Raw genomic sequence first — 27,190 nt, 5'->3', positions numbered from 1 at the left:
TGAAGGCTATATATAGGGGTTCAGTATACTCAGCGCACTTTTCTATCACCTGATTGATCGTGTGAATATGGTCCGTTGTTGAATAACCTTTACGGAACCCTGCTTGTTCTTTAGGTTGACTGAAATCTAAGGTAGCAGAGATTCGGTTAGCGATTACCTTAATAAATACCTTGTAGACGACTGACAGTAAGCTGATCGGCCTATAATTTTTCAAGTCCTTCATGTCGCCTTTCTTATGGATTAGGATGATGTTCGCATTCTTCCAAGATTCCGGTACCATTGCGGTCATTAGGCATTGCGTATACAGGTTTGCCAGTTTTTCAAGTACAATTTCTCCGCCATCCTTCAAGAGGTCTGCTGTTATCTGATCCTCACCAGGTGCTTTGCCCCCTTTCATTTCTTTCAAAGCCTTCCTTACTTCTTCGGTCGTTACTGGTGGGATGTCTATCTCCTCTGAACTACTGTCTCGTTCGGCATTATCCTGTATGTCCCGGCTACTGTACAGATCCCTATAGAAATCCTCGGGCACTGTGGCTATTTTATCCCTATTTGTGATGACATTGCCTTGCTTATCCTTAAGTGCATACATCTCATTTTTCCCCACGCCAAGACGTCTCTTCACTGCTTTCAGGCTACCTCCGTTCTTTACAGCGTATTCGATCCTCTCCATATTAAACTTCCGTATGTCAGCTGTCTTACGCTTATTGATTAACTTCGAGAGCTCGGCTAGTTCTATTCTGTCAGCTGCGGTAGAGATTCTCATGGTTTGCCGTTTCCTGATTAGATCTTTCGTCTCCTGTGAAAGTTTACCAGTATCCTGTCTAGCCATAGTGCCCCCTACTTCTACTGCACACTCCGTGATAATGCGTGTAAGGTTGTCGCTGGCTTCCTGTGTCGTAAGCTCGGCTTCCTCGTTAAGGGCGGAATATCGGTTCTGCAGCGCGATCCTGAATTCTTCTACTTTACGTCTTACTGTTAGCTCATTTATCGGCTTCTTTCGTACAAGCTTGTTGCGGTCCCTCCGCAAATCTGGCCTAATACGAGATCTTACCATGCGGTGGTCACTACACCTTACCCTTCCGAGCACTTCCACATCCTGCACGACGCCAGGGTTATCGCATAATATGAAGTCTATTTCATTTTTGTGCTCCCCATTCGGGCTCCTCCAGGTCCACTTCCGACTCTCCCGTTTACAGAAGAAGGTATTCATTATGCGTAGGTTATTCCGTTCTGCAAACTCAACTAGTAGGTCCCCCCTGCTATTTCTACAGCCCAGACCATACTTCCCAACTGCCTTGTATCCAGCCTTATTCTTGCCTACTTTAGCATTGAAGTCTCCCATAACTACGGTATACTGTGTTTTTACTTTAGCCATTGCCGATTCCACATCTTCATAGAAGCGTTCCACTACTTGGTCGTCGTGGCTGGATGTGGGCGCGTAGCCCTGCACCACCTTGAGCTTGTACCTCTTATTGAGCCTAATTACAAGACCTGCTGCCCTTTCGTTAATGCTATAGTATTCGTCTATGTTGCCAGCTATGCTTTTATTGACTAGAAATCCCACTCCCAGCTCTCTTCTGTCGTCTAGACCCCGGTAACATAGGACGTGTCCATTTCTCAGAACCGTAAAGGCTTCGCCTGCCCTCCTAACCTCGCTAAGCCCTATTACATCCCATTTAATGCCCTCTAATTCCTCGAACAACACCTCGAGACTTGCTTCGCTAGATAAGGTTCGCGCGTTAAACGTTGCCAGGTTCAGATTCCATTGGCGGCCTGTCCGGATCCAGTGATTCTTAGCACCCTCTGCTGCGTCACAGGTCTGGCCGCCGCCGTGGTCAGTTGCTTCGCAGCCGCTGGGGACTGAGGGCCGAGGGTTAATTGGCTTATTCATGGGAGGTTGTGGCCGTTACTACACCAGGGTGGCCAATCCTGCTCTGGTGAGGGAGTGCATTACCGGCAATGGTCGCCGGGGTCAGGCCGCACCCCAAGCCCCTTTGTGCAATTCCATCAATACGCGGATTTTTTTTTTTAATCCGGTGGGAATTGTATGGAACCGGGATTCGAACTACGGTCCTTCTGCACGCGAGGCGGGTGTTCTACCTCTACGCCATCGCTACGCCATCGCTACAAATATATGAAACTTTTTATTACGGAGCTTAGGGTGAGCGCCTACTTTCTTTGTTGAAAGTTTGATAATATCCTGCGCTCGGGAAGACTCCTTTTTTTGCATGCTTGTTGGAAACATTATATATATATAAATATATATATATATATATATATATATATATATATATATATATATATATATATATATATATATATATATATATATATATATATATATATATATATATATATATATATATATATATATATATATATATATATATATCTGACGTATAAAAACATCGACAAGCCTGTTTTGTTTCAGGGAGCTTTGATGAAGGCAGCAGTTACATAAACCACATAATAAGAAATTTAGAAGGGAAAACCCTGCTGCACCTCCCCTAGCCAAGGAAAAGTAATTCACCATCCCTTCCTAAAGAAGGTTGTGAGAAGAATGAAAGCTTCCTAATGTCAGAAGTTTCGCCAACAGTGCAACAAACCCTTCGCTAAGAGTGGGTCCAACCTTCTCTGACAGTGCGCACAATCGGTGGTCAATCCTTAAAGAAGGCAATTGCAAACGATGACCGAACACAAGCGGCGAGTTTTTGCGCTCTAAGTAAACGCATCTACGAACGATATAACTGTATAATACTGATACGCACTTTCTGAGATAGAGATATACTATTGTATTCCTTCTTCATGATCTATGCTCATATTGTCTAATCTAGAACAGTTCCTTTTCCGCAAATTTCAGGTACTCGTCTTCACGCAATTAAAGCGAGTTTTCACCCACCACGCACCTTGTGTCGAAAGATCTTATCAGAGCTTTTCTGTCGGCCGACTGGTCAATGGGGAAACGCGTTAGTTTTTTTACAGGACGCCATTGGTCCAACGAAGAAACTTTTCGCTTTAAAAATGGACCAGAGGCGTTGTTCCAGAAGGCACGAGTTCTGCCTACTTCCGAGTTTCCAGCTGCTTGGGTTATCAAAATAGCGATAGTGGAGCGTCCAACCCACTACGAGCGACACTGGCGTAATAGCACGCAGCACGCCTGGCGTATTCCGCGCATCATATTGGGGCCGCTTACGTTGATGAAGTTCGGCTTGCGATATTATTCGCACGCACCACCTTCTGAAATCGATCTCCAATACTTATTGCTTAGCATAAACTATATAACCCTACTGCTACTTTGAAGTCCCCATCCTGGCTGTTGGCCATGCCCGGCACGGTGCGGTCCGTTTTTCTTGGTCTTCTGTTCTGCTCAATTATGTTTGCTACGTCGCACGAGGGTAGACCTGGTACAGCTCGGCGCAAGCACAGCCCAAGTAAGCAAAGGGGTTCGCTGTAGTGAACCGAACATGCCCTGGCCCCGAACGTCAAAAATAGCATTTGTTTACGTGCTTTGTACAGTGTGCACGGTAAGCGCTTATCAGAAATTGTCCCAATTCAGCGTGTTAAGAGTGCGTTTGTGCATTGGCGAGTGCGTTTTAGTCATTGAAGTTGTGCATTTGTCATCAACTGTGTTTCACGGTGTATAAACAAGGCTCCCGTAGGAAAGTCATGCCATCTTGGCCGCTCCTATCAGGTCGGACAAAAGAACGCAGTTCGGACCGAACACGCCCGCGACTGTCTGTGGCACAATTGGCAAACGTTGGTCTGGGGACTGAAGTTTGTTGGGTGTAAGTTCTTGTCACTGCTAGCGGGGATCAAATAACGACTTCGTGGCTACGACGATACGCCGTTGACAATGTCGACACTATTGGTGGGTGGGGCTTCGTTCACTACGCCGCGCCCAACAATGGGCTGGCTGTGCTTGATTAAAATTAGAACTCGAAGAAAACTCGGGAATGGGTTTTCACGGCTGAGGTGAACTCGCAACGCTCGTGGCGGCCGCTGCTTCGGCACGGTTTATTGTACATGGTCGCCGTAGCCGCCATATTTCTACCCCGACATATATTTTGAACGAATGAGGAATTTCAGCTTTTTATCTTTACAAAAATTATGTACATTGCCTCTGCAGTAAACTGGCGATTGACCCCCGTTTGCGACGACTTCGAAGCGGCTTTCGCTCGATATCTGTCTAGAAGCAAGTGTTTTGTGCGCTGCGGTTTTACTTGACCGGCAGCTTCCGGGAAAGCGTTGGTAGCGACCGCACCATCGACAGCCACCAGTCTACAGCCAACCGGTGTGTGCGCAATGTAATCGCTGGTGACGCGTTTCCCTGACGTCGCCTTTCGTTTCGGTGTTTCGGAGGAAAGGGCGTGCCAGACCAACACCATCTAGAAAAGGTCAAGGCCCCTCCACTGCCGCCGTGACGTCACCGCACCTTGCCCGACTCCTTAGCGGGGCAGCGTGCGGTGCCGCCGCCACTGTCATGCATGCGGTCGCCTTTCCAGTTTATTTTGAAACTCTTGAATATATAACAGAGCGACAGGAGTGGGGCAAAGAACCAGCTTTCACTGTCTTGGTTTTACAGGACAATTACATATTTTTCAAGCACTCACAAGATCAACTGGAGACGAAAACATGATATGAACACATTTATATCCAATGACAGCACGTGGAACATATATACAGAAACAAGAGCTGCGAATGTGGATATTAGGAATACATTATCATGAGTACATCAAAGAAAAGAAGAGCATAAGCACATGTAGCACTATTGCTGAGCATAAAGGCAAATTTATGAACTTAGATCAGAAGTCACCTATGTATGGAAGCGTTCACAGAGGTATACAATGGACAAAATAAAATGATGTATGGTACTCATTTTGAACGAGCTAGTAAAATGGCAGGCATGCAACTTCGAGAGCACATTTCACTTAAGTGTAAGAACCTTCCTCTGCTTGACACTTAACTTTGCTTTTGTCAAGGCGTCGTTTCTAGTACTTGCATAATTTTTAACAGTGTGTTCACAGCAGGCCGTAAAATATTTTTGAGGACAACATCAGGACAGTGACCGCTAGCGCACATTTCGAGGCCTTCACTATCAGACAACAAAAACATCATCATGCTCAGCTGTGACAACCTTTGGTTATTCTCTTTGTGGAAAACAAGCAGGTACTCGTCACTTGTACAATGCTCCAACACAACTTTCGTACACAGTACAGCGTGTACCACAAAAGGTTGCGGGAACTTCAGACCTCCCCGGTTCACTTCGTCTATGAGCACATTTTCGCTTTGGTCAAGTACTCTTTCTGCGACAGTCAGCTGCATGCAACAATCTTCGCATGGCTGACGCTTTAAGGCAGCATGGGTACAGTAGCCAGCTATATACGCAACAGCCGGCATATCTGTGCGAGGCTTCTTTAGCTCGCTGTCTAGCACTGGTATGTTGTACTTGGCCAGAAGCACCTCAGGGTTGGGCTCTTTCTCACCTTCTTTTGAAGCCTCAGGAAAATCCTCTAAAATCAACGTATCCTGCAAGCGAAGTTTTGCCTCTGCTTCAAATAGTTGTGTGATTGAAATGTGGTACTGTGCACCACACAGCTACCTGTATTTTCCAAATCTTGCTTCCAGGCCATCTGCCTGAAATTTACCAAAAAGAACATATCTGAAGCAAAGTTCTTCCAAGCAGTACCGGGAAACTTCTATGAGAGCGTACGTTGTTTGGCGGAGGGCGGAGTGTGTTTCAGTCGTCAGCTTGCCTGTGTCTTGCTTTACTGCCTTCCAGCTATCGAGCCAGTCAACGAATTCATCCAGATACTTCAGTTGGTGGCAGTTTACTTCACTTACAGGCTCCTGCCAAACATTCCGCAATCGCTGACACTTGTGAGGGCTTTTAACATTCACAATGTCCCACCACTTCACAATGACATCAATAAATTGTGCCGTGCCTTCTGTCACTTCGAGCCTTAGTTCTTCACCTCAAATCCTCAAAGCTGCCGAGACAAAACCGCTGAAAACCTTAAGGGCCAGTCGAACATTTTGTCGTTCGAGATTACTGGGGTGCAGAGCCTTGTGGGTGAGCCCGTACGCAACTTTTGCAATGCTGCTCTGTTCTGCCTCATGGAGTTCTCTTAGGGAACTGAATGAAGCACCCTCCATTTTTCGACTGTCCGGCGAGTCGCTTTGAAACGTGGGATAGTACAGACACTTGCCCGAATTTTTCTGGTTAAGCCAGTTGTTCCGAACACATTTTAATAAATGCACAGAATCAAGAACATGAAACAACGGCTGCTGCGCATTCGCAGGGTGTGGGTATACGATATCCAAGCTGGCACCTTTTTTTTGCCAAACATTGCCATCATTTTTCGGTTAATTGAGTAGTTGTCAGTTATCACTGCGACTACATGAATGCCAGCATCTTCTAGGCCTATGATTATCTTATTCAGAACATCATGCAGCTCCTCTGCTGTAATTCTAGACACCGGCAGGACATGTACTACATCTTTGTAGGTTGACAGAAGAGACTGCACCATGAAGACATGCACAGTTTTTGCTGGCTCAGCACTGTTGGAAGCAGAGCCTGCCACACAGCCGCCTTTATACTCAAAGTACTGCTGCAAATGTATCTCGTCCACCATCAACGTAACATTTCGCTCATGTGAATTCAGTGAACTCGCCCTTCTGATCACGTACCGCAAGAAACCGTCTTCGGACTGCTCCTGTAATGGGCTAACATCATGTCGGCCACACACTCTTTTAACAGTACTAGGATGTGGCAAAATGACCACACCGCTGTTTCGTAGGAACCTGTACGCATGTGGTGAAATGGTAAATAATATGCTAGCCAGAACTAACAGTTCAGAGGAGTACCTCAAACCATTGATTTTCTTCGACAAAAGAAAACACTGCTCCTTAAGAAATTTCAGAACATCACCCCTCTCATCGTCCACCAACCCTTCAGTTGTAACGTCTTGCAAAAGGGTGCACACAAGACGGAGCGTTGAATTCACTTCATCGTCCTCCTGGGGTGCTTTTGTCGTGCAGAAGTCCTCCACATTATCTAAAAGCTCCACCAACCTTCGAAAATCCTGGATTTTTTCCGGAATCTTCAGGTTGTCGTTCGATGTCAGTAGAACACGCTTCCAGAACACGCGCACGCACAGGTCTGACGACACACACACTGACGACAGGAGATCCGGGGCGTGATCTGTAGGTCTGACGTGAGCGAAGATGACGCAGCCTTCGCAGACTGTTTGTGACCAGAACTTCTTTTGATGCAATCGAGTCAGCCTAGAAGTTATATCTTCGAAGTTTTCGACCTTGTTCTCGTCCTGCTCCGCAGCAAATGCCAGCGCTGATTCCTGGATGGCTTCGAGCAACTGTTCATTTTCCTTTCGCCTTCGCTTGACGTCGGGCTCTTCTCGTGACGTTTGAGAATCAGAGAGATAACTCGGGCATCCAGGAAAAATGGTAGGAACAGCATCAGGCATCAGCCGGGTCAGCTTCATCGGAACCTCAATAGTCCGCCCATCGCCGTCGGTGTACTTTGACGTCGTTCGAAGGTGCTCCGCTTTGAAATGAAGCTCGCAGACCTGCACATAGTAACACAGAGAAGGGGCGAAGTAATGCACCGTGAAGCTTGACACCGTCCACCTCATAAAGCAAAAGTGATACAGCATTCTTCTTATAAACAATAACGAAGCCGCAATGGGCGATTGCACAGCTTGCTTAGGAAACAGCACCCCGACGACCAACGCGTAAAGCACATGCAAAACGCGTGAGCAGCTAAACCATGACAGCGCGTTAAATACGAATGTTACGCTTTCAAGAAAAGGGTGTATTCGAACGCTTACCTGAGGGTTCTTGAGTTGACACACGTCAATGTCGTCACGCCGGACGGCACGCTGCCATTTCGCTTTCCGCACAGGATCGCTCGGGAACAAAAACAAACGCACCTTAGGCCCGTTGTCGTAATTTCCCTTGCAGTTGGGCACACAACAGCGTCCCATCGTGATGCGCTGTACATGTAGTAGGTCACAACAAATCGTGAAAGCAAATTGCAACCGCACAACCACAAAACACCACTAGCAGGCTTACGCAACACGCCGAAAAAACGTGGCTTCGCCGGCGCGTCCGTACGGTCTGTCTCCCTCGCCTCGTCGCGCCATCTGTTGCAGAAAAAGGGAAACAGAACGCCGTACTGGCTCGGGCATGGTGGGGTGACGTCACACCGCCGGCGAAGGGAAGTGGAGAGGCCTTGTTTCAAGACGGTGTTGGCCAGACCCGCAAATTTTCCTGCCATTTTTTTCGCGGGGCTACCATGGTTGCCAGACCAGGACTGCCTTTGCGGGCCGCGGATCTGTTCGTGCCCACGGGAAGTACTACAAACATATTGGGGCCCGTAAAGTCCGCGGATCTGTCAGCCCGCTCTGGTTACAATCCCCTGCGCTCTCGCGCCGCGCTCGGGCTCGGGCCCGAGTTCGTTCTTTTATAAGATGCGTACCAGTCACATGCTGAATCGGAAAATAATGAGTGCAACGGACTGAGAAACAGACCACACATTATCTACAGATGCCAGACGACTGAGAAATGACGCTTTTAAACAGGGGTCAAACGCAGCCTAGCCAGCCGACTAGCCCGCTTCGTTCTCAACTCGCCGTGGAGTTTCACAAAACAGGAGCCCGAACACGTTCACTGGTCTTCCGACATAAGTCCTCCTGGACACACTAGTCCACGCTTTGAACTGTTCATGTTGCGCCCGACATCTAAATATCATTTTTACTTTGACATTTTTTCCAAACTCTCGTATTTTCTTTGAACCATACCTCCCTTCATTGAAATGTTTATTTTTGTTGAAAAGCCCCCGTTAACATTTGGTTCATTCATTTTCCTCGGTACACTGAGTGAAACCATTCCTAGGGGAACATTTAGTGAAATAACGTCCGAGTGACAAATGGGCGCACTCTTGTGATCTCACTAGGCTACTTTTTTAAAAGGAAACCGATCAACACCAACAGGTTATGGAAAACTGTTGCTTGAAGCTACATTTATGAATAAGAAAACACCTGCGTGGATTAAAGAACAGACAGGTGTGGATGACATTGTAGCTGAAACTGAACGATGGAAATGGGCATGGGCGGGTCGGCACGTCTGCGCATGAGGGACAGCAGCTGGATCATCCGTTTAACGGAGTGGCCGCCACTAGATAGTTAACGCAATAGGGGGGTCGGCCAAACAGTCGAGGCAGGGATGATGTACGAAGATTTGAGGTGAAAGGTTGGACTCAGCTAGCACTCGACACACGTGGCGGGAGATATTAATAAGGAAGGGCGTTTATCCTGCAGCGGGCACAACTAGACTGATGATGATTATTACGCATGTCCAATTTTCAGGAGATTCAAGAGAAAGCGACTGACCGGTGGTAGCGTAGATGGCGGTGCAGTTCCGCTCGTCCGCGGGCAGGAATCCATAGGGGCAGCTGCAGCGACCAGACAGACAGATGGCCGACGCCGAGCAGTTGACGTTGGCGGAGCAGGCGTCACCCAGGGAAGCCGGCACGAACGGGGCGACTGCGGTGAAAGGGTGCAGCCGTCTCACGCTCCAACAGTCATCACTGTGATAACACTAAGATGAGATTAAGCCGCAGTGAAATTGAGAGTCGAGCTAGTTGGTGAACATACATTGTTGAAACATTTAGAGGGACAACGAATAAGGAAGGTTAGAAAAGAAGGACGACACCGGACAAAAGCGCCGGTGTTGTACTTCTCTCTTGCCCGTGTTTTGTAGTTCGAGCTTAATTTTTCAACAATGAGATCAAGCCGCTGTGGTGTTTTCAAAGTTAATTTTAGATCCTGCATATGCATAGCTCCCATGTGACGTCACCACCACAGCCCTTTCTGGAGCAGTGCTCTAAGCATTACCAGTGCTGCTCGAGGTAAGAGCGGTAGACAAGTTCACAGCCTTCCACCGTGCAACCAGTGCATCAACATAGCAGCTACAGCATCGTCAGTGCAAGCTATGAACTGCGGAGGCTCCGAAGGCCTCGACTACTTTTGAAAAAGGCTGTCTGATTCAGCTGCTTCAGAGAGCTTTATACGGCTGAATTGTGAAAATGTTTTCGTTTTTTGTGAGGGGGGAGGGGGGGGGGGTGCAGAAATGAAAGTCGAGAGGAAGTCTGCCGTATACTGTAGGCGGGATGTTTTCCTACATTTTATCGAATTTGACTTCTTTATTTTTTATCACGAAAAGACCATCCTGCCCCAATTCCGCTGTATAAAGCTGTGTCAAACAGCCGAATACCAATGGAACTAAGGACTAATACTTCCTTCATATGTATTCTTACAGAATCTCTTGGCCAACATGCGCTGTATCGCCCTTCCTACGGCTCGCCCGTCAGCGTAATGTTTTAACTCGAGCGGTGCACGTTAAAAAACGTCCAGCTCTAGATAATTTTTTTGAGCTCTCCACTTTGGTGCACACCGTAGCCAGGGGTGCAGGTTCGAGGGATAAAAGCCCGAAAACGTAATTTTTTGGCTCAATTAGGAAAACCAGATATGGGAATCGAATATGTGAGATATGTGAGATACCTCACACTATGTCAGCGAAGATATTCGAGTCGCTGCCAGCGGCAGCGACCGATTTTAAGGGGTCGGGGCTCCCCCCCCCCCCCCCCCCTTTTCCTCGCAGACTCCTACAATGATCATTAAATGATGGTATCCTCGGCCCGTAAAGGCCTATTGGTTGTCCCTGGGCGCGTAAATAAATGATTAAATATAATTGTGAATAATTTTATGATTATTTGATTCTTTGATATCAGAAGGAAAATAATTAAGACGATACTGTTTTGATTTATTATTGTTAATATCTTCAATTGTAATGACATTCTCGTCACCACTGCAAAAGATTCCCTATTCCCACCCTCTCCCTATAGGGCAAATCCAACGCATCTGTTGGAGGGCCGTTTCCTTAGAGCAGCGTAAACTGGCACCATGCCTATGACGTGGCGGATTGTAAGTGAATTACATTTGTCAACTTTCAAGGAAAAGACGAAAACGTCAATTCAACTCTAACAAGGGCTTTGTGCAGTATAACACATGGTAACAGCTGTAAACGCAACAATTAGTTACTGTGATCTCGCGCTACGATAACGAGCGTCGGGCTCTCTTCGGCAGCGCCCATGTCAGGGGCACGTAAAAATCACTTCGAAGTTCATGACAACAAAATATTCGACTCGTAGCTGTTCATTTCGCTGCAAATGTAGCCGAAAGATGATCGTCCGTTAATAGTTGCTGCTCTGGTTACATTGACCGCTTCGCCGCTTTGACTGTATCACACGTCCCAGAAATTCCCTGTTGGTTCCTCATAGCGAGAATCACCAAGCGTAATCAATTTGTTCTTCTCCGCATATCTCATTTCTACCTTTGTCACAAATTTCAGCATTGTAACTTGGAAGCGCACAACTCCTCTCGTAATAATTCTCGATTACTATGTCTCAGGTTACGAATCAAACTCGCAAAGCGCGCGAGCTTGGCAGCATGTTGCGCAATTACGGGCTGCTCCAGTGACAAGCCAGAAAAGGCGTTCCTTGGACGTGCGAAAAAGACACGTTGGATTGGTTTTTACGATACCGAGCTGTGCTACGCGGTCGGTTTCTACGTGCTTTCTTATAGCTCATTAGAATCTTCGTTATACGTTGCGTGGTTGTGGCCTTTTTCCGTTCCTATTCCTACTTGCGGTGTCGCTGATTGTAAGCTTCATGCTTCTCGGAAGTACGTATGACGCGTGGCCCTCCCATACCGAAGTAACCTGCAGCCTGTGTTTGCCATTGGCACGTCGACGCTGTTCCGCCCTCGCTGCCCACCTCTCCTGCCCGCCCTTATCGCTTGATCCATGCTCCACGCAGTAGCTCGATTTGCATCCACTCTGCGGCGACAGAGATAAGCTAGCACAATCTCTCTCACCTTACTTCTAACTCCTTTCCAGCGTGTTTTTTCATGCATGCTTAAGGGTTCGGCCGAAGAAGTTTTCTGAGTACACGGGACCGCAGAATGTTGCTTTCGCTGAGCCATATAAAGCTTCAGTTTAAAAAACACCGTGTTTAAAGTGGCGGGGAAGAAAGGCGAAGTAAAATAAAACACTAAAGTAAAAAAAGGTCGCCCTCTTTCATGCTCTACGCAAACAAAAGACCCAATCAGAAGAGGCATCCAGTATGAACCCACAAAAAGCGAGCGGACTCCAGCAATACGCGATTGCATTTATCATTGGCAGCGTGTGCAGCGACAGAGGGAGGTGTGAGATTGTCCACATGGCAGGTGCGATTGCACACTTTATTCTTTAAATATTTGAGCAAGATCAGCGGATCAGAAGCAATTTTTTGTGCTGTTTTCAAGGAGTGCATTGGGAAAAAAAGATAATATTAGTGATTAAAGCGAAATATGGGTGCAGGATAACTAAATCTATGCGCGAGTATGCCTAGCGCAGGCAGTGATAATGTGGGCACGTAAGAAATGCCGGGCTGTCGCAGAAACGCGAACAGGCTATTTAGAACTGGGAGTCTGTCTCAACAAATGCCTTAAATTGACACTTAGCGCGTTTGATATAACAATCGGACACTGCTGCCGTAAGGATCAAGGTTGCGTTCACTATCAGCGATGTAATAATGTCCCTATATTTTTATTCAAACCTAATTTATGGTTGGTGTTATTTCCTTGGGTGTAATTGTGGTGCCTGTTTCAGCGTCTCCTTCAAATGCTTGTCGATGTTACAAGACAACTCTTCTTAACCAACGTAGGAAACAGGCCGTTTTCTGCGAAAATGCACAATTTATGGAATTTATGGACTGTACTGCACAACCCATGCGGAAGCCTTGCGCTTGAAATGAAACAGGGCATTTCAAGAGCTCGGCGCAATATAAACATTGATTTCAGCGGTAACTGACGACGGAAGTGCAATTAAGTAGAGGTAGTTAGGAGCGGTTTACGTTTACTTCTTTTTGTGGTATTTTGCCATGACATAAACCAACAAGAAGGGCTGTTTTGATGACCTCACCTGTGGTATTGCACAGTCCACTTTGGGCTGCAGGCTCCAAGGAGGGGCAGACGCAGGAGTTGTTCCAACACGTCATCAGAGGGTCAACGACCCCGCATTGCTCCGACGTGTTACAAGGCCTTGCAGCGAACACGTCTGCAACTTAAATTTACAGTTGGGTTTCTTCCTCTTCTAGCGGTATACCTTCAGGGGTATCCCCCTTATTGAGGTATTTTTGCCTCACCTGTCAAAGATTCCATCGGGATGGCCGATGGCTTGCGGGTGACGTTGTCCTACTCTTGGACGCAAAAAAGAGTAAGAAAGTGTTAGGCACACACCACTATTTCAATGGTGAGCCCGTAAAAATTGGTGAGCTCAATTGTACACAAAAATAGTAGGTACTAAGCTTCAAGCACTGAGTGTGAACTACATTTTAGTCAACTGACTGTAGTATCAGGGTTGGATCTCAGCACTTCGGTGGTTTAACGCGGGGCGCTGCGCTCAACTTATAAAAATGGACGCCCTTTTGAGTACCCCCCCCCCCTCTTGCATTTTCACCTTCAACGAACTCGCATCTGTTTGCTGGGCCCTTCTGAGCCGTCGCCGTCACGACACTCCGCTGACCCTGTCCTATTCTTCTTTAATATGATGCTGTTGACAGAACACAGCCTGTGCCTCATATTACACTCTACCAAAGAACCAACCGTCACGAACATATGGGCTCCTACATCTGAACAAAGCAAATACAACCAACACCTGCGTAATTTATGAACAATGTATGAGCAAAATGTTGCCTACCGTTTGCCAAACTCCTCGATTCTCCAAGGACAAGGTCAATTCTGAAGGAACTGCTAGTCCAATGAACAGGCGTTTTGCCGGAGATGGTGGCACTTTCTTCTTCTTCGCATACCAGGAGGTGCGCAGACGCACGTGCTGTGTGCTGGCATTTCTACTATTCTTTTGAAACGTTTACTTATTACGTAGACCACCGAACAATTGCCTAGTACACTGTTTTTCATGTTGCCAAGTTTCGGGACTCTCTTAAAGGCCAACTGCACTGAAATTTCACCTCTACCCAAATTGATTTTTTAATGCGTAGTAAGTACCCCCAAATCAGCTGGGACACAAATTGTAGCCCCCTGAAACTTCTCGTTAATCAGACAGAAGCGTTTAAAAGGCTCCGCCGCAGACCACGCTGCACGTGCCGGCGGTTCGCGGAAACAGCCAGGACGCGCCTGTGACGTTCCAGCGCAGACTTTCTCCCGAGCTGGTTCCCGGCCGGCCGCTCGCTGGACGGCTGCAACGTCACTACAATGACCGCGCTCTCTTCGGTTTCGGTTTTAAAATCGACGATTTTTGCTGACCGCTTGCGGTGTCCACGGGCGTATTTAAGCTGTTGAATTTTGTATGGGGCGTTCTTTTTAAGCCCACTAAACGGAAATACGGTTTTCAAGAGTTAGAAAGTTTGAGTTTAGTTGGCCTTTAAATACACTCAAAAACATGTCCTTTTCCTGTCGACGTTTGTGCATCGGCATGCCGAAATGGTCAAAGAAGAAGAAGGAAGAAGAACGGACGGAAAGGTGGCAGGATAACCAGGTGTAGAACCCGGTGGTGGTGGTAAAAACTTTATTCATCCAAAGCTGTAGAACGAGGCGCCGGCTGGAGCTTGAAGCTTGGAGTTCGGCCAGCTGGATTACACACTCTTGTACTTCTGGGTCGGAGCTGAGCAGCGTAGACTTCCATTTCTCCAGAGTGGTAAGGGGCAGGGACAGAGTAGCATAGAGATAGGGTTTAGAGGGGCACGCGCCCACTATGTGGTGGAGGGAAGCGAAAGGCACGCCGCACCATGTGCACGTGTGGCAGTATCGCGTTGGGAAGTGGAGGTGACACAATGCGGGATGCGGGAAGGTGTTAGTTTGCAGCCGACGCCACTGAACAGACTGCCTACGCTTTCAGGTGGGAGCGGGGCCGGGGAAGTGCGCCCTACTAAGGCGGTAGTGCTGCGTGATGTCCCGATACATAACCAGCCGATCCCTCCCTCCCGCCCGAGGTGGAGAGGCAGCACCCGAGGCATCCCGGCAGCAAAAATCTCGGGCTACCTCGTTAGCCAGCTCGTTACCCGGAAGACACGAATTGACCGGTGTCCATATCAGGCGTGGCCAATGTGCAGGCGCATTCGGTGCTGTCTGCAGGATGCGTGTGGTGATGGGGGATACACGACCCGTCGCAAAGTTCCGAACAGCCGTCTGCGAATCGGAGATTATTCCGTTGGCCGTGCTAGCTGTAAGGGCCAGGGCAATGGCAACTTCTTCACCAACTTCAGGGTGAGGCGTGGACACCGAGCATGAAGCAACAGAGTCTCCTCGGGAGTTGACTACGCCGATGCTTGCTGCATGGTCGGGATATTCCACTGCATCGACGTACAGGGTAGTGGGGTGCTAAGCATGGGTCTTGTGTACGGCTTTGGCCTGGGCAAGGCGGCATTCTTGATGGAAGGCAGGATTCATGTTCTGTGGGATGGGGGCCACACTGTAGCGGGATCGGAGAGAGTCACTCAAACTGACCTTATCTTCGTGCTGCGTAGCAAAGGAGATGCCCAGTTTTGTTGAGATAGAGCGACTCGTCGGTGTAGAGGCCACGCGGTGGAGTTGGTCAACACGCTGGGCTTCAACAAGCTCCTCGAAGGTATTGTATGTCCCGGTGGGAAGAAGCTTGTCAGTAGAGGTGTGACGTGGGAAACCCATGGCCAGCTTGACCGCCTTGTGGATGATGCAGTGGAGGCGCCCAATTTCGGTCTGGGTAAACTTGAGAAAGCGGGTGGCGTATGTGACGCTACTGGTATTGAATGCTTGGACCAAGCGAAGGAGGTTAGCTTCTTTGAGGTCATGGTTGTGGTTGGCTATGCAGGCGATAAGTCTGCCAATCTCGTCAGCTGTGTCTTCAAGGGTGCGGATAGTTTCAGTGTTAACCCAATTTTCTTGAATTCGGAGTTCGAGAATGCGAATGGAGGGGACTTGCGCAATGAGGTTGCCTTGTAGCGTGACCTGAATATCAGGGGCACAGGCATCACGATGGAAACGCTTCAAGGGATAGAAGAAGAGCTCAGACTTTTGTGGTGAGCAGCTGAGTCCCGATTCGTGGGCGTAAGTGGCGATGATGTTGGCAGCTTGTTGAAGGTGGTTTTGAATGTCACCATCGCTGCCCCCAGCGGTTCAAACGGTGATGCCATCCGCGTAGATGCTGTGGTGCAGGCCCGGGATGCGTTCCAAGAGGGGAGGGAGCTGCAGCATAGCCACGTTGAACAGAAAAGGGCAAATGACTGACCACTGAGGTGTGCCCTTACTGCCCAAGGGCGTGGGATCCGATTCAGGGCCTAGGACCGAGAGTGATGCTGTGCGACCAGTAAGAAAGTTGGCAATATACCGGTATGTGCGTGGTCCCACGCAAAGTTGGTTAAGCCCGGTCAGTATGCTTTGATGAGTGACATTATCAAATGCCTTGGTCAAATCGATGCCCATGAGGACTTTAGTGTCTTGCCGGAAGATAAGGGGGTTATCCAAAATTCGATGCTGAAGCTGCAGCATAACGTCCTGGGCAGAGAGTTTAGGACGAAAGCCCAGCATGATGTGAGAGAACAGACTCTGATCATCCATATAGGCTTTCAGACGGGCCAGGAGGACGTGTTTAAGTAACTTGCCCAGACAAGATGTTACTAAATGGGTCTGAGATGGGCTATAGCCAATTCCTTGCCCGGTTTGGGAATAAGTGAGATCCTTGCCGTTTTCCAGGAAACAGGCAGACAGTCCGACGTCCACACTGTGTTTATGTAGTCTGCGAGCGCCTGCTCTGCGGCTCCAATGAGGTTCCGCAGAAGCATGTTGGTGATGCCGTCAGGACCTGGGGCTGACCGAACGTTGACACGAGTGAGAGCAGCCCGTACTTCGGCAACCGTGATGGGGCGAACAAAGGTCTCGTTGGGGCCGCCGGTGTAATCCGGGAGAGGAATTGAAGCATCGGAAGGAAAATAGAGCTCCTGAAGCTGTCGAAGACGCTCCTGCTCGGAACCAGATGACTTGTGGAGGAGGGTGATCATCTCCTTCTTGATTTTCTCTTTTTTCATCTGGATTAGCAGGCCGCGGAGAATATTCCAGGTCTGCAGAACATTCTAGAACCCGGTTTGCTACCCTGAACGGGGGGAGTGGAGTTCAGGGGATAAAAAAGAGGGCGGGAGAAGAGGAAGAGATAGCAGTGGGAAGGCATGCACTCTAGTCCCGGTTTAGGCACTATAGTAGTCCATGCAAGTTTGTTTCGCTCAGGCAACGTAAAAGGGCTTTCGTCGCCTCCTGTAAAATCGATTGTAGAAACAGACGACTTAAATAGCCTCACTGTAAATGATCGATTGTCCATTCGGCTCATCGTGATGGCAAGCACGCTTCTCTCCGACGAGGCCGCTATAGTAGGTGCTGTAATAGGTGCCAAAATGAGATTGCTGGCAGATCACTGGTAAGATAAATTTAAGATTACAATTGCGTTTTAGCGCTCATACGTTATCTGAGTAACCTCAAATTTGCTGATAACGTTGCCTTGCTAAGTAACTCGGGCAACGAATTGCAAAGCTTGGTTACCGCACTGGACAAGCAGAGTACAATCGTGCGTCTCAAAATTAATATGCAAAATACTAAAGTAATGCTTAACAACCTCGGGAGAGCATAGCGGTTTGAGATTGGTGGTGAGGTAGTGGAAGTGGTTGGCGAATATGTCTACTTAGGCCAAATGGTGACGCCAGATACCAACCATGAGACAGAGATAATTAGAACGACAAGAATGGAGTGGAATGCATTCGACAGGCATTCTCAGACAATGAATGTCAGCCAACCATTGTCCCTCAAGAAGAAAGTATATGACAGCTGCATCTTACCGGTACTCACCTACGACCACAAAACTTGGAGGCTCACTCGGAGGGTTCAACTAAAGTGAAGACGACTCAGCGAGCAATTGAACGGAAGATGGTAGGGGCAAGAAGAGGGCGGAGTGGGCCAGGGAAAAAACGCGTGTGAAGGACATATTACTAGAAATTAGTAAGAAGAAATGGGTCCGGGCGGGGCATGTATGTGAAGGCAAGATAATTGTTGTTCATTAAGGGCAATAGAGTGGATCCCTAGTGAAGGCAAGCGTGGCAGGGGGCGGCAGAAAGACCGAGACGTTTGGGGGATAAATCGGCTGCAGTTACCATAGGACCGGGATAATTGGAGATCCATGGGAGACGCCTTTGCCCTGCAGTGGCATAGATATGGTGATGATGGCGCGAAAAATACACCGGAGAAGCAATGCGCGCAATAATCGGTGTTTTTAAGCGGAGTTTTTGAAGCGGAAGCATCTTTTTTGTTTAAGTGAACTGGCATTTGCAGACGCACGGTTCAATTTTTTTGCGACAGGGAAACAAAACAAAGAATGTGTTTTGGAAGCGAATTTTATCAGTACAAAGCAGGCACTTAATTCGCAATGCACAAAAGTAAGTAAAATCGGTCATTTGGTATCCCTTCTTTAACCTCAACAAAAAGACGCAGATAAACCATTAGTTCAAAAGCAATGGGTAGAATCGAACAAAGAGAATACACAACGAATATGAAATTACGGTACAACAACACCCGTAATTTTTGGGGTTCGAGGGAACACCGCAATAGTCGCGGCCAGTGGCTCTGCCTATGCGTCATAATCAAAACATGGCGCTCGATTTCAAGATATTTTTCATGAAGGTCGCCATATGCCATAAAGAATATCAATGTTGCATTCCAGAACTCATCGAAACAGTAGACCATGGTGTGCACGCCTACCCACGAGACAACGTCTGGCAGAAGGTAGAAGTGCCTACCACAGAAGGCGAGGAACAGGATGTGTCAGCTTTTCAATGCAGAGCTGTGTATACCAAGCGGTGTAGAAATGGCACGTCAACATAAATAAAGCGTGGTATTGAAGGCGGAAGCCATTCGCCATAGCCAGCGTGAGGGCCGAACCAGGAGAAATTGCTTTTCAAGCCCTAATGTATATCAATGGTGGGGACCCTCCGAGGGTCGCTGCCGCGCGGAGGCATGACGGTGGGCGCTTTGAGTTGAAGAGATATATTTGGCGTTATGAGGCGAATAACATCTGAGGACGTTCCACAAGGGGCGCCATAATGCGTATTCCTGGGATATTTGCGGGCGTGGTCATCTTGTATTTCAGTGTGACTGTTGTGCCCCCTCCATGTCACTAGAACAGCGGAGCGGTAGGTTTTCAGCAAGTTCTGAGTGACTATGGCGAGTGCCTTAGGATCAAGCATTAGACGAAGGCGTCGGATGGCTGCTGATAAATTAGTTTAAATGTTCCATGGTGTTTAAGTGGGGCAGCAAGCGTAGTTTTGTGTAGCAGCGTATCAGACGGAGCCGTGGGATCTGCTTAGGTGAGGGCCATACATGCACTTGAATGTTTCCGGCGCCTTGTTCGGACAAAGTAGACTGGTGTTAAGGAACGCATCAGTTGCTCAAGGTGGCGGGAGCGCTCCACGCAAACCACTAGAGGGCATTAGGTGCATACATCAAACACCCGACTAGTGCCTGTTTCAGTGCCACATTTATAGGCGCATTTTCATGAACCTAAACACGAATGCCATGACGCACAAGTTGCAGGAGGAAAAAGAGCAGAAGACAACAAAGACGATCCGAAAGGAAGAAGTAGGTGGGGAATTACCCGCCGCACAGGACATTTGCATAAAGTAAGAAAATGTTTGTGCTCTCTCCGGAAGCGGTTCTTGAAGGGACTGCAAGAGCGGCAGCAGCTGCTGGACGAAATCCGTATTCCACCTTGGCTTCATGTGGACTGCGCCTAAATGTGTCTCTACTAATGTGTTCACCGGATTTTATATGTGCACACCCTGTTCCTCCTGTACTGTGAGCTTCTGGCCTACTTCCGACGGTGGGAGCAGCCCTGTGTTCGCAGCAGCCCATGCCAGTTACAGGTAAACCAACTGATCCATCCTCAAATACTTTTACATGAACTGGGAATCGTTGCATCCAACTGCTAAACGGTTCTTATGAGCACTGACGGCTACAATAAACGCCTGCGGCAACGACCTCGGGTGTACCGTGACGCCCTTTCTTTTTAAGTACAGCCGAGTCATCCTGTCACCTTCAGACCTACGTTTACCAGAATATATGTATGAAATCTCAGAATCCTCAAACTTTCCTTCCGATACCAGTATCCCTTTGACATCTGTATTGAATCGTTTCCTCTGAGATTTGGTCTCGATTTGGGTAAAAAGCCGGTTGACACGTCAAAAATGATTACGCTATGAAAAGCGCCGCTAGGGGGTACGATGCGGTCGCCGCTAAGCGCCCGCCCCCACTCCATCTTGGTTCACGCGGAGGGGACGGGCTGCCGCTTGTCGGGGCCGGGCTAACCACACAGTTTCTCTAATTGCCGAGTGCGACAATGCTATCTCGTTTCAGGCCTAGAGGCGAAGCTTTAGCACCGCGTAATTTTTAACACGAATTCTTAGTTTTATGCCGGGATCCACTAAGATCTGACTGACGTCATATCCGTCAGGGAAATGACATCGCCAGAAATAGTTCCAGTGATGGGGCAGGATTCCAGACGGGGACTCCGTCGCCGCAACGGGAGGTGCCAGGCGATTTACCTACTGCGCTATGAGCTGGAGCGCACGCAGGTGAATGAACGCGCCATATAACCTTCCTATGACCTCCTGCGTTTAGATTGTGCTGGCGTGTAATAGAGTTGAAGCGAAGTAGTGCATTACGATGCAAATGAGCGCCCACAGTTGGCGCCAGCTGAGCTCCCCGCCACGCGACAGCCTGTCGTACACTCCACGGAGCAGGAATGTAGTGGTCGCACAATTGCCAAAGCGACGGGCTCACAGGTCGTCGCTCGCCAAACACCCACAAGACAGCTCCGCAAATAATGCTCTTGATTCGGTCCAGCGGACCGTGAGTGAACGATTCGCTGGCAACCCGTTCGGTTTCGTTCGCACGGTTTGCGAGCGTGTGTGGTTTCATTCGTGTTTACCCAGTGCACCGGCGCGTGAAATCCAGTGTCTATAGTGTTGATGCGTATGACGGTGTCATACCAGCGAAATATAAATAGTGATGTTCAACTTCATATGGACGCAGAAAAAACATCCAACTGATCCTGCAAACGCACATTTCACTTTAGTGTTTCACCGATTCCTGTGAAAGAGGAATCAACAACATTTTGTTCATGTCTAGTTCCCAAAATTGGTGATGATTCCACAATACCCAGCAAACCTCTCACTCATGGAGCACTCTATTTTGTCTAAGCTTCCGCATGCCAGAAGAGTGGACAGCAGTAGATTTATGTATGTATGTATGTATGTATATATATATATAAATATATATATATATTATATATATACAGGGTGTCCCAGCTATCATGCACCAAGATTTAAAAAAAGAGTAAAGGCGTAACTCGAACAAAACCTAGTGCATAATGTTCCCAGTACTGTGAAGAAGCGGACAGTAATTTTTTCGTTAATGAGACCTAATTAACTAATTGTAATTAATTATCTAACTCGAGAAATACTGTCCTAATCACTAAAGTGTCAATGAGGCACTTGTAGGTAACCACGAGGGGCATCTAACTGCGGTATTTTCAGCGATGAACTAATTGCGTACACATTTATTCTGACTGATAAAGAAAACCCGCGAAATATGAAAAATACCACGTGATGGCGCCTCCGCGCGCACCGTAAAGCAACGCCCTCAAACAGTCTGCCTCTGAGTTAGCCAGAATGAAATAGACAAAAGAAAGAAAGAAGAAATCGCGACCGAGTTTGTTCCTTATCTGCACACGCGTCCCGCGAATCTTGCTGCTGCTGCTCCTTCCATGCATGCTATTATCAAGGTGAAGCGCTGTCTCTTCGGGCCGGTAAAACGCAAAGCAGTTGCTTTCAATCAGCTTCGTTTGGGGACGCTGCTTCACAATGCGCGCGGAAGCGTCGTCACGTGGTATTTTTTATATTTCGCGGGTTTCCTTTATCAGTCAGAATAAATGAGTACGCAATTAGTTCGTCGCTGAAAATAGCGCAGTTAGATGCCCCTCATGGTTACCTACAAGTGCCTCATTGACACTTTAGTGATTAGAACAGTATTTTTCGAGTTAGATATTTAATTACAATCAATTAATTAAGTCTCATTAACGAAAAAATTACTCTCCGCTTCTTCACAGTAGTGCAAACATTATGCACTAGGTTTTCTTCGAGTTACGCGACTTCTTTTTTTTTAAATCTTGGTGCATGATAGCTGGGACACCCTGTATATAGCGAATCAGAAATGGGAAATGAGGTGCTCAGTGAATTAAGACAAAATAAGGGTTGGCAGTCATGAAAACCTCGGAAAGCAAAGGGGGGAATGCGGTAGGTCATACATAGTAACAGATGAAAAATGTTTTGAGTCAGAAAGAAAGTGGTGAAAAAATGCCCGACGGGTGGGATCCGAGCCCACGACCTTCAGAATACCGGTCTGGTGCGATAACCACTACGCTACCGGCGGGGCTGCTTCCCCACCACTTTATTGGGTATTTATGTTAATGTATTTTTCGTTTCCTGCACTTGGGGGTGGTAGCCAGCGCCACTCGGACTAGTCGGGGTGAAGGGTACCTTCTTTTTAACCCCCCCGGCCGTGACTCGAGCGTCTACGACATGTCAAGAGTGGTGAATATGTCGTCAATGTCGATCATGAATATGTCGATCATGAATATGGCGTCAATATACCTTTTATATTGACGACATATTCATGATCTGGCAGCACGGTGACGCGGAGCTCCTCCCCTTCATTGAGGCATTTAACCTAGCCCATCCTACTATTTCGCTTGGTAATTCCTCTTCGGAACACAGTGTAAACTTTCTGGACGTCACCGTTACTACTTCCCAAGGTCGGCTTCAAACTAAACTCTATAGAAAACCGACAGACACGCGGCAGTATTTGCACTTCCAAAGTAGCCATGTCAGACAATGTAAGACAGCAATACCGTTCAGCCAAGCCCACCGTTTTAGGAGAATTTGCACGAACCAAGCCGACTTTGACTCAAACTGTCGAGAACTCAAGACCACCCTTCTGAATAAGAAATATCGGGCACAAGTTATCTACTACGCTATTGTGCGAGCCAACCAATTAGACCGTAACGAAATCTGCAAGAAAAATCCCCGAACGTTAACCCGCAAACAAAATAAGTTCTAACCCACTCAGCCTCCGCTCCAAGAGTGTCAACCGTACTAAGAAAACACCACAATATCCTAATTCAAAGTGAACGCTTAAAAAGCATATTGCCCGAACCCCCAGGCGTTGGCTACCGGCGTAATGAGAATTTAGGCGGCTTTCTTACTAACTCTCGTATCAGCCGACCGGAAACTTCTGGTTGCATGCCGTGTAATAAACCTCTATGTAAAGTATGCCCACACAAGACCACTGCACAGCGAGCCACCAGCACGGCTTCAGACTACTACGTAAATATAAAGGGTCACTTCAACTGTGACTCTGCTAATGTCGTATACCTTCTAGAGTGCACTGTTTGTAGGCAGCAATATATCGGCCAAACTGAAACGCCCTTCCAAATACGATTCAACAATCACCGCTGTCATGCAAAAAGTTGCCCTTATTTGCCCCTGTCAAGACATGTGAACGGTCGCGGGCATGCATTTGAACATCTTAAAGCAACAATTTTAGAATCCGCTTTCAAAACCAACCACGACCGCGAGGTTCGGGAATCTTATCTCATTTATAAGTTTGGGTCAGCGACGCTTGGTATTAATGAAAGTTACGGAAAACTAACTTGCATATCGCTCGATTAAAATTGGCGACTTCATAATTTTTATCACATCCTTCATTAACCCTACCCTTGAGTTTCCCATCAGAATTCGCAAAAACTCCCCAAATACAGCAGCTTTATTAGCCTAATGCGACTCAACATTGCGATTTGTCCTTGGGAAGGAGGCCGCGTTCCCCCCACCACTTAGAAACGTTTACCGCTTGTTGTCTATGGACCCTACCTGTTTCCTGTTCAGTTGCTAGCTCTTGTGCAAGGCTCTTTTGTGTCTATTCTGTCCAACCGCGGGGGGCACACCCAAAACACATTCTTCATTCATGCTGTATGGATCCCTCCGAACCAGTCTCCCAACCCACTGAATACCTTATTGTATACTTTTCCCTTCCTTTTGAAACCGCGATTGACTAGTCTTCCGCACTTGCGGCCCATATCAGGTACGTTGCCCCGTCGTGGAGCAACCTTGACCGCTGCCTTGTATATACGACCCCTTCCTCTCTCTCTCCCTCTCTCCTTTCTCTCTCTTTTGTTGTTGTTATTTTAACATAGGCTTAGCCCGACTGCATGCATACTCTCGGATCCGTTTGCGAAACATCTTCCGATCCTTCTCACAGTTTTCTGCAAATCTATATAAGAAATGTGTTCCAAATGTTTGTGACAGCAAAATCATGTAACTTTACTCTGATGAAGGCAAGTCCCGTTGCCACGCCAACTCACTCATACATTTAATTTAGCTGTGTGAGCGGCTCAGTAAGAATAGGATTTTAAGGAATGGGGTACTAACACATTGAAATATTTATAAACAAGAAACTACAATACTTTACAACTACAAAGTTTATTACAGGCAACATTTGAGTTTAGTAACGCAAATAATGCTCTTGGCCAAAATGCTGCGCGAATCCCACGCGTGTGGATATAAGAGGAATGCTTGGTCATCAGACTTATTCTTGACTTGTCTTGCTCTCTTTCTGTTCATGTTAGCCTGATGGGAACCGATTCCTCGCATTCTGGATGGATGATGGCTGACCCAATGGGCCCTGCCCCCCTTCTGAATTTCCGAAGGAGCGCTGCCCTGGCGGTGGCTGGCCAGATGGCTGCCCCACAGGTGGAAACTGGCCTTGAAAATTTGCACCCGACGGACCTTGGCGTGGTGAGTTTCCGACGTAGTAACCGCTAGGCATACGTTGCCCTCGACTAAACAAACTTGGCCAAGTTACGGCCTGAAAAGAAGAGCCCTCGCTGCTGGAGGATTGACCAGCTGGTTCTTGCGATGGCGGTTGCTGAACCAGGAAACTCTCGCCGCCTCTGCTCTGGCCAAACGGGGTTTGGTTTGCGGGTTGTCTCAGGCGAGAAAAAATTCCGGATCGGTAATCGCCAAGCCCAGGTGGGACTCCTGTTGATTGAGCCAGATCTGGTTGCTGCCCCGGTGAAAAAAGACCAGGTGGCCCAGTAGGACGTGGGAAACGACCGGGCGGACTGAAGCCAGGCGGGAACCTCCCACGTTGTCCAGTGCCTTGTGAATTTTCCCTATTTTGACCAGACTGAGACTCCTCCGACGAGTTCTGGTCGGGTGCAAGCCGACCACGAAGGCGTCGGTTCCACCTACCTGTATTCCACCCGGGCATCCTTCGACCAGGGAACCCACCAGGCCTGCCTTGACCACTACCGGGAAAGAAATCTTCACGTGATTCTCGAGATTCTCGAGACTCGTCGGATGAGTCGTCAAAACGCCTTCTTTGGCCGGTAGGAAACTCCCTCCGCGGCCCTCGGCCACGCCTCGGCCATTCCGTCCCACTGGGAACATCTGGAAACCCACCAGGCCTGCCTCGACCACTACTGGGAGAAACATCTTCACGTGATTCTCGAGACTCTCGAGACTCCTCGGATGAGACTTCAAAGCGCCTCCTTTGGTCAGGAGGAAACTCTCTCCGTGGCCCTCGACCACGCCTCGGCCTCCCTGTCCCTCTGGGACCTTCTGGAAACAAACCCGGTGGTCCTCGGCTGGGTTCAAACGGTCTAGGTTGATCGCTTCCACCCGGCGTATCCTGTTCTCGTCCGAACTGCGCTGCGGCATGAGCGTGGTGACGCAGCTCGCTGATTCTTGCTTGGCCAGGTGGTGGAGGTGAAGAAGCAGTGCTGTCATCAGGTGACTGTCTCCAGCTTGAATAATTGGAGCTCCCCTCACTTTGAGCAGATCTTTCTACAGTGGCTGATAAATTGCTCTGGGCACCTCTTGGTTGGAATGGAGCAGGCAGCGTGTCCATCACCGAACTTAAGTTAAAGACGCCACCCAATGGGCTCATCCCCAGAATGCGTTGATAATCATTCAAGGCATTCTGAAACCACTGTTGCATCTGCGAACTAAATCGTTCCATGTCTAATTGCCATTGAGGGCCTTCACTTTCTTCACGGGCGCTGGAGAACACGGAATTTCCTGCGAACAAAAAAAGGATGTTTCAGGACACGAAGCAAATTTTTGCACACTTTTTCAATAAATTGTTCTTTAAAAACTGCAAGTTTTTGTTCTAGATTATCAGTTTTCTAATTTTTTTTGAAGTAATGCTTGCATAACTACACTTATGAACTACTTATCAATTCAACTGAGAAGAAGCAGAAGGCCTTGCCAATTTTCTTGTACTCACAACATTTGTCGTAAAAACACAGACATGACAAACGTAAAAAATAAGTGTTCGTTTCGGAAGCAAAATATACAAAGCCTCCACCTTACTCAATAGCAAAGTTAATTTTATTCACTTGGATTTTCTTTCTTTTTAGTGTTCCATAAGAAACGCATGCTTTTTTGTCTGCTTCGGTTTTAAAACAGTGGACCTGTAAGCAGACGCGTATAAAAAAAGAAGCACTGTCAAAAGAGCGCCCCAAATTTAAATATCTTTCTGGGTTCGTCTACCACAATTTTACTGGATTACTGATTATACTTTCATTATGTAGCCAGGATTGTTATCTAATGTTTTCCCATTTTTTCTATGTCACCCTTCTGCGTGAAGCCTCTCACCACCGGCTTTCGAACATTTCACAGAATGCAGCGTGATTTCGTCTAGTCGGCTAGAAGACTGTCCTCCTCCAGAATTTTTCTTCTCAGAACTCTATTATACTCTGCCACGCACTGTGCGGCACTCCAGTCGCTCTTTTAAACGTAATTGCTGAAACGTCTTTGCCACTGATTCTCGCTCGCGAAACCAGCCCAAACTATTAACGACCATGGCGAACGCCAAACAATGGGAGGGGTTGTGTTGATGGGGGGAGCAGAGCACTCGATGCCTTTAAATGGGAAGCGGGGTCCTCCCTCGATAACGCAGGCAGTTGGAAGGGCACCTGTGTA

At 47.8% G+C, this 27,190-nt stretch overlaps 1 protein-coding gene and 1 pseudogene across 1 annotated transcript in view; both read right to left on the bottom strand.

The window, feature by feature from the left end:
• Nucleotides 1-5,973: 5,973 nt before the first annotated feature.
• Nucleotides 5,974-8,003, bottom strand: LOC144146517 (uncharacterized; annotated as a pseudogene).
• A 16,710-nt stretch (nt 8,004-24,713) lies between these two features.
• The window catches only part of LOC144146936 (uncharacterized), an 8,216-nt gene continuing 5,739 nt past the window's right edge, over nt 24,714-27,190 (bottom strand). The window contains exon 3 of the mRNA XM_077678895.1: nt 24,714-26,284. Coding sequence (XP_077535021.1) covers nt 25,193-25,993 — 801 coding nt within the window. The 5' untranslated portion in view covers nt 25,994-26,284 and the 3' untranslated portion in view covers nt 24,714-25,192. The remainder of the gene's footprint in view (nt 26,285-27,190) is intronic.

The sequence above is a fragment of the Haemaphysalis longicornis genome, unplaced genomic scaffold (genome assembly GCF_048455015.1).
Source record: "Haemaphysalis longicornis isolate Haplotype H1 unplaced genomic scaffold, Haemaphysalis longicornis Haplotype H1 scaffold_7, whole genome shotgun sequence".
In the NCBI taxonomy this organism is placed as follows: domain Eukaryota; kingdom Metazoa; phylum Arthropoda; class Arachnida; order Ixodida; family Ixodidae; genus Haemaphysalis; species Haemaphysalis longicornis.
This window is presented reverse-complemented; position numbering and strand designations above follow the sequence as displayed.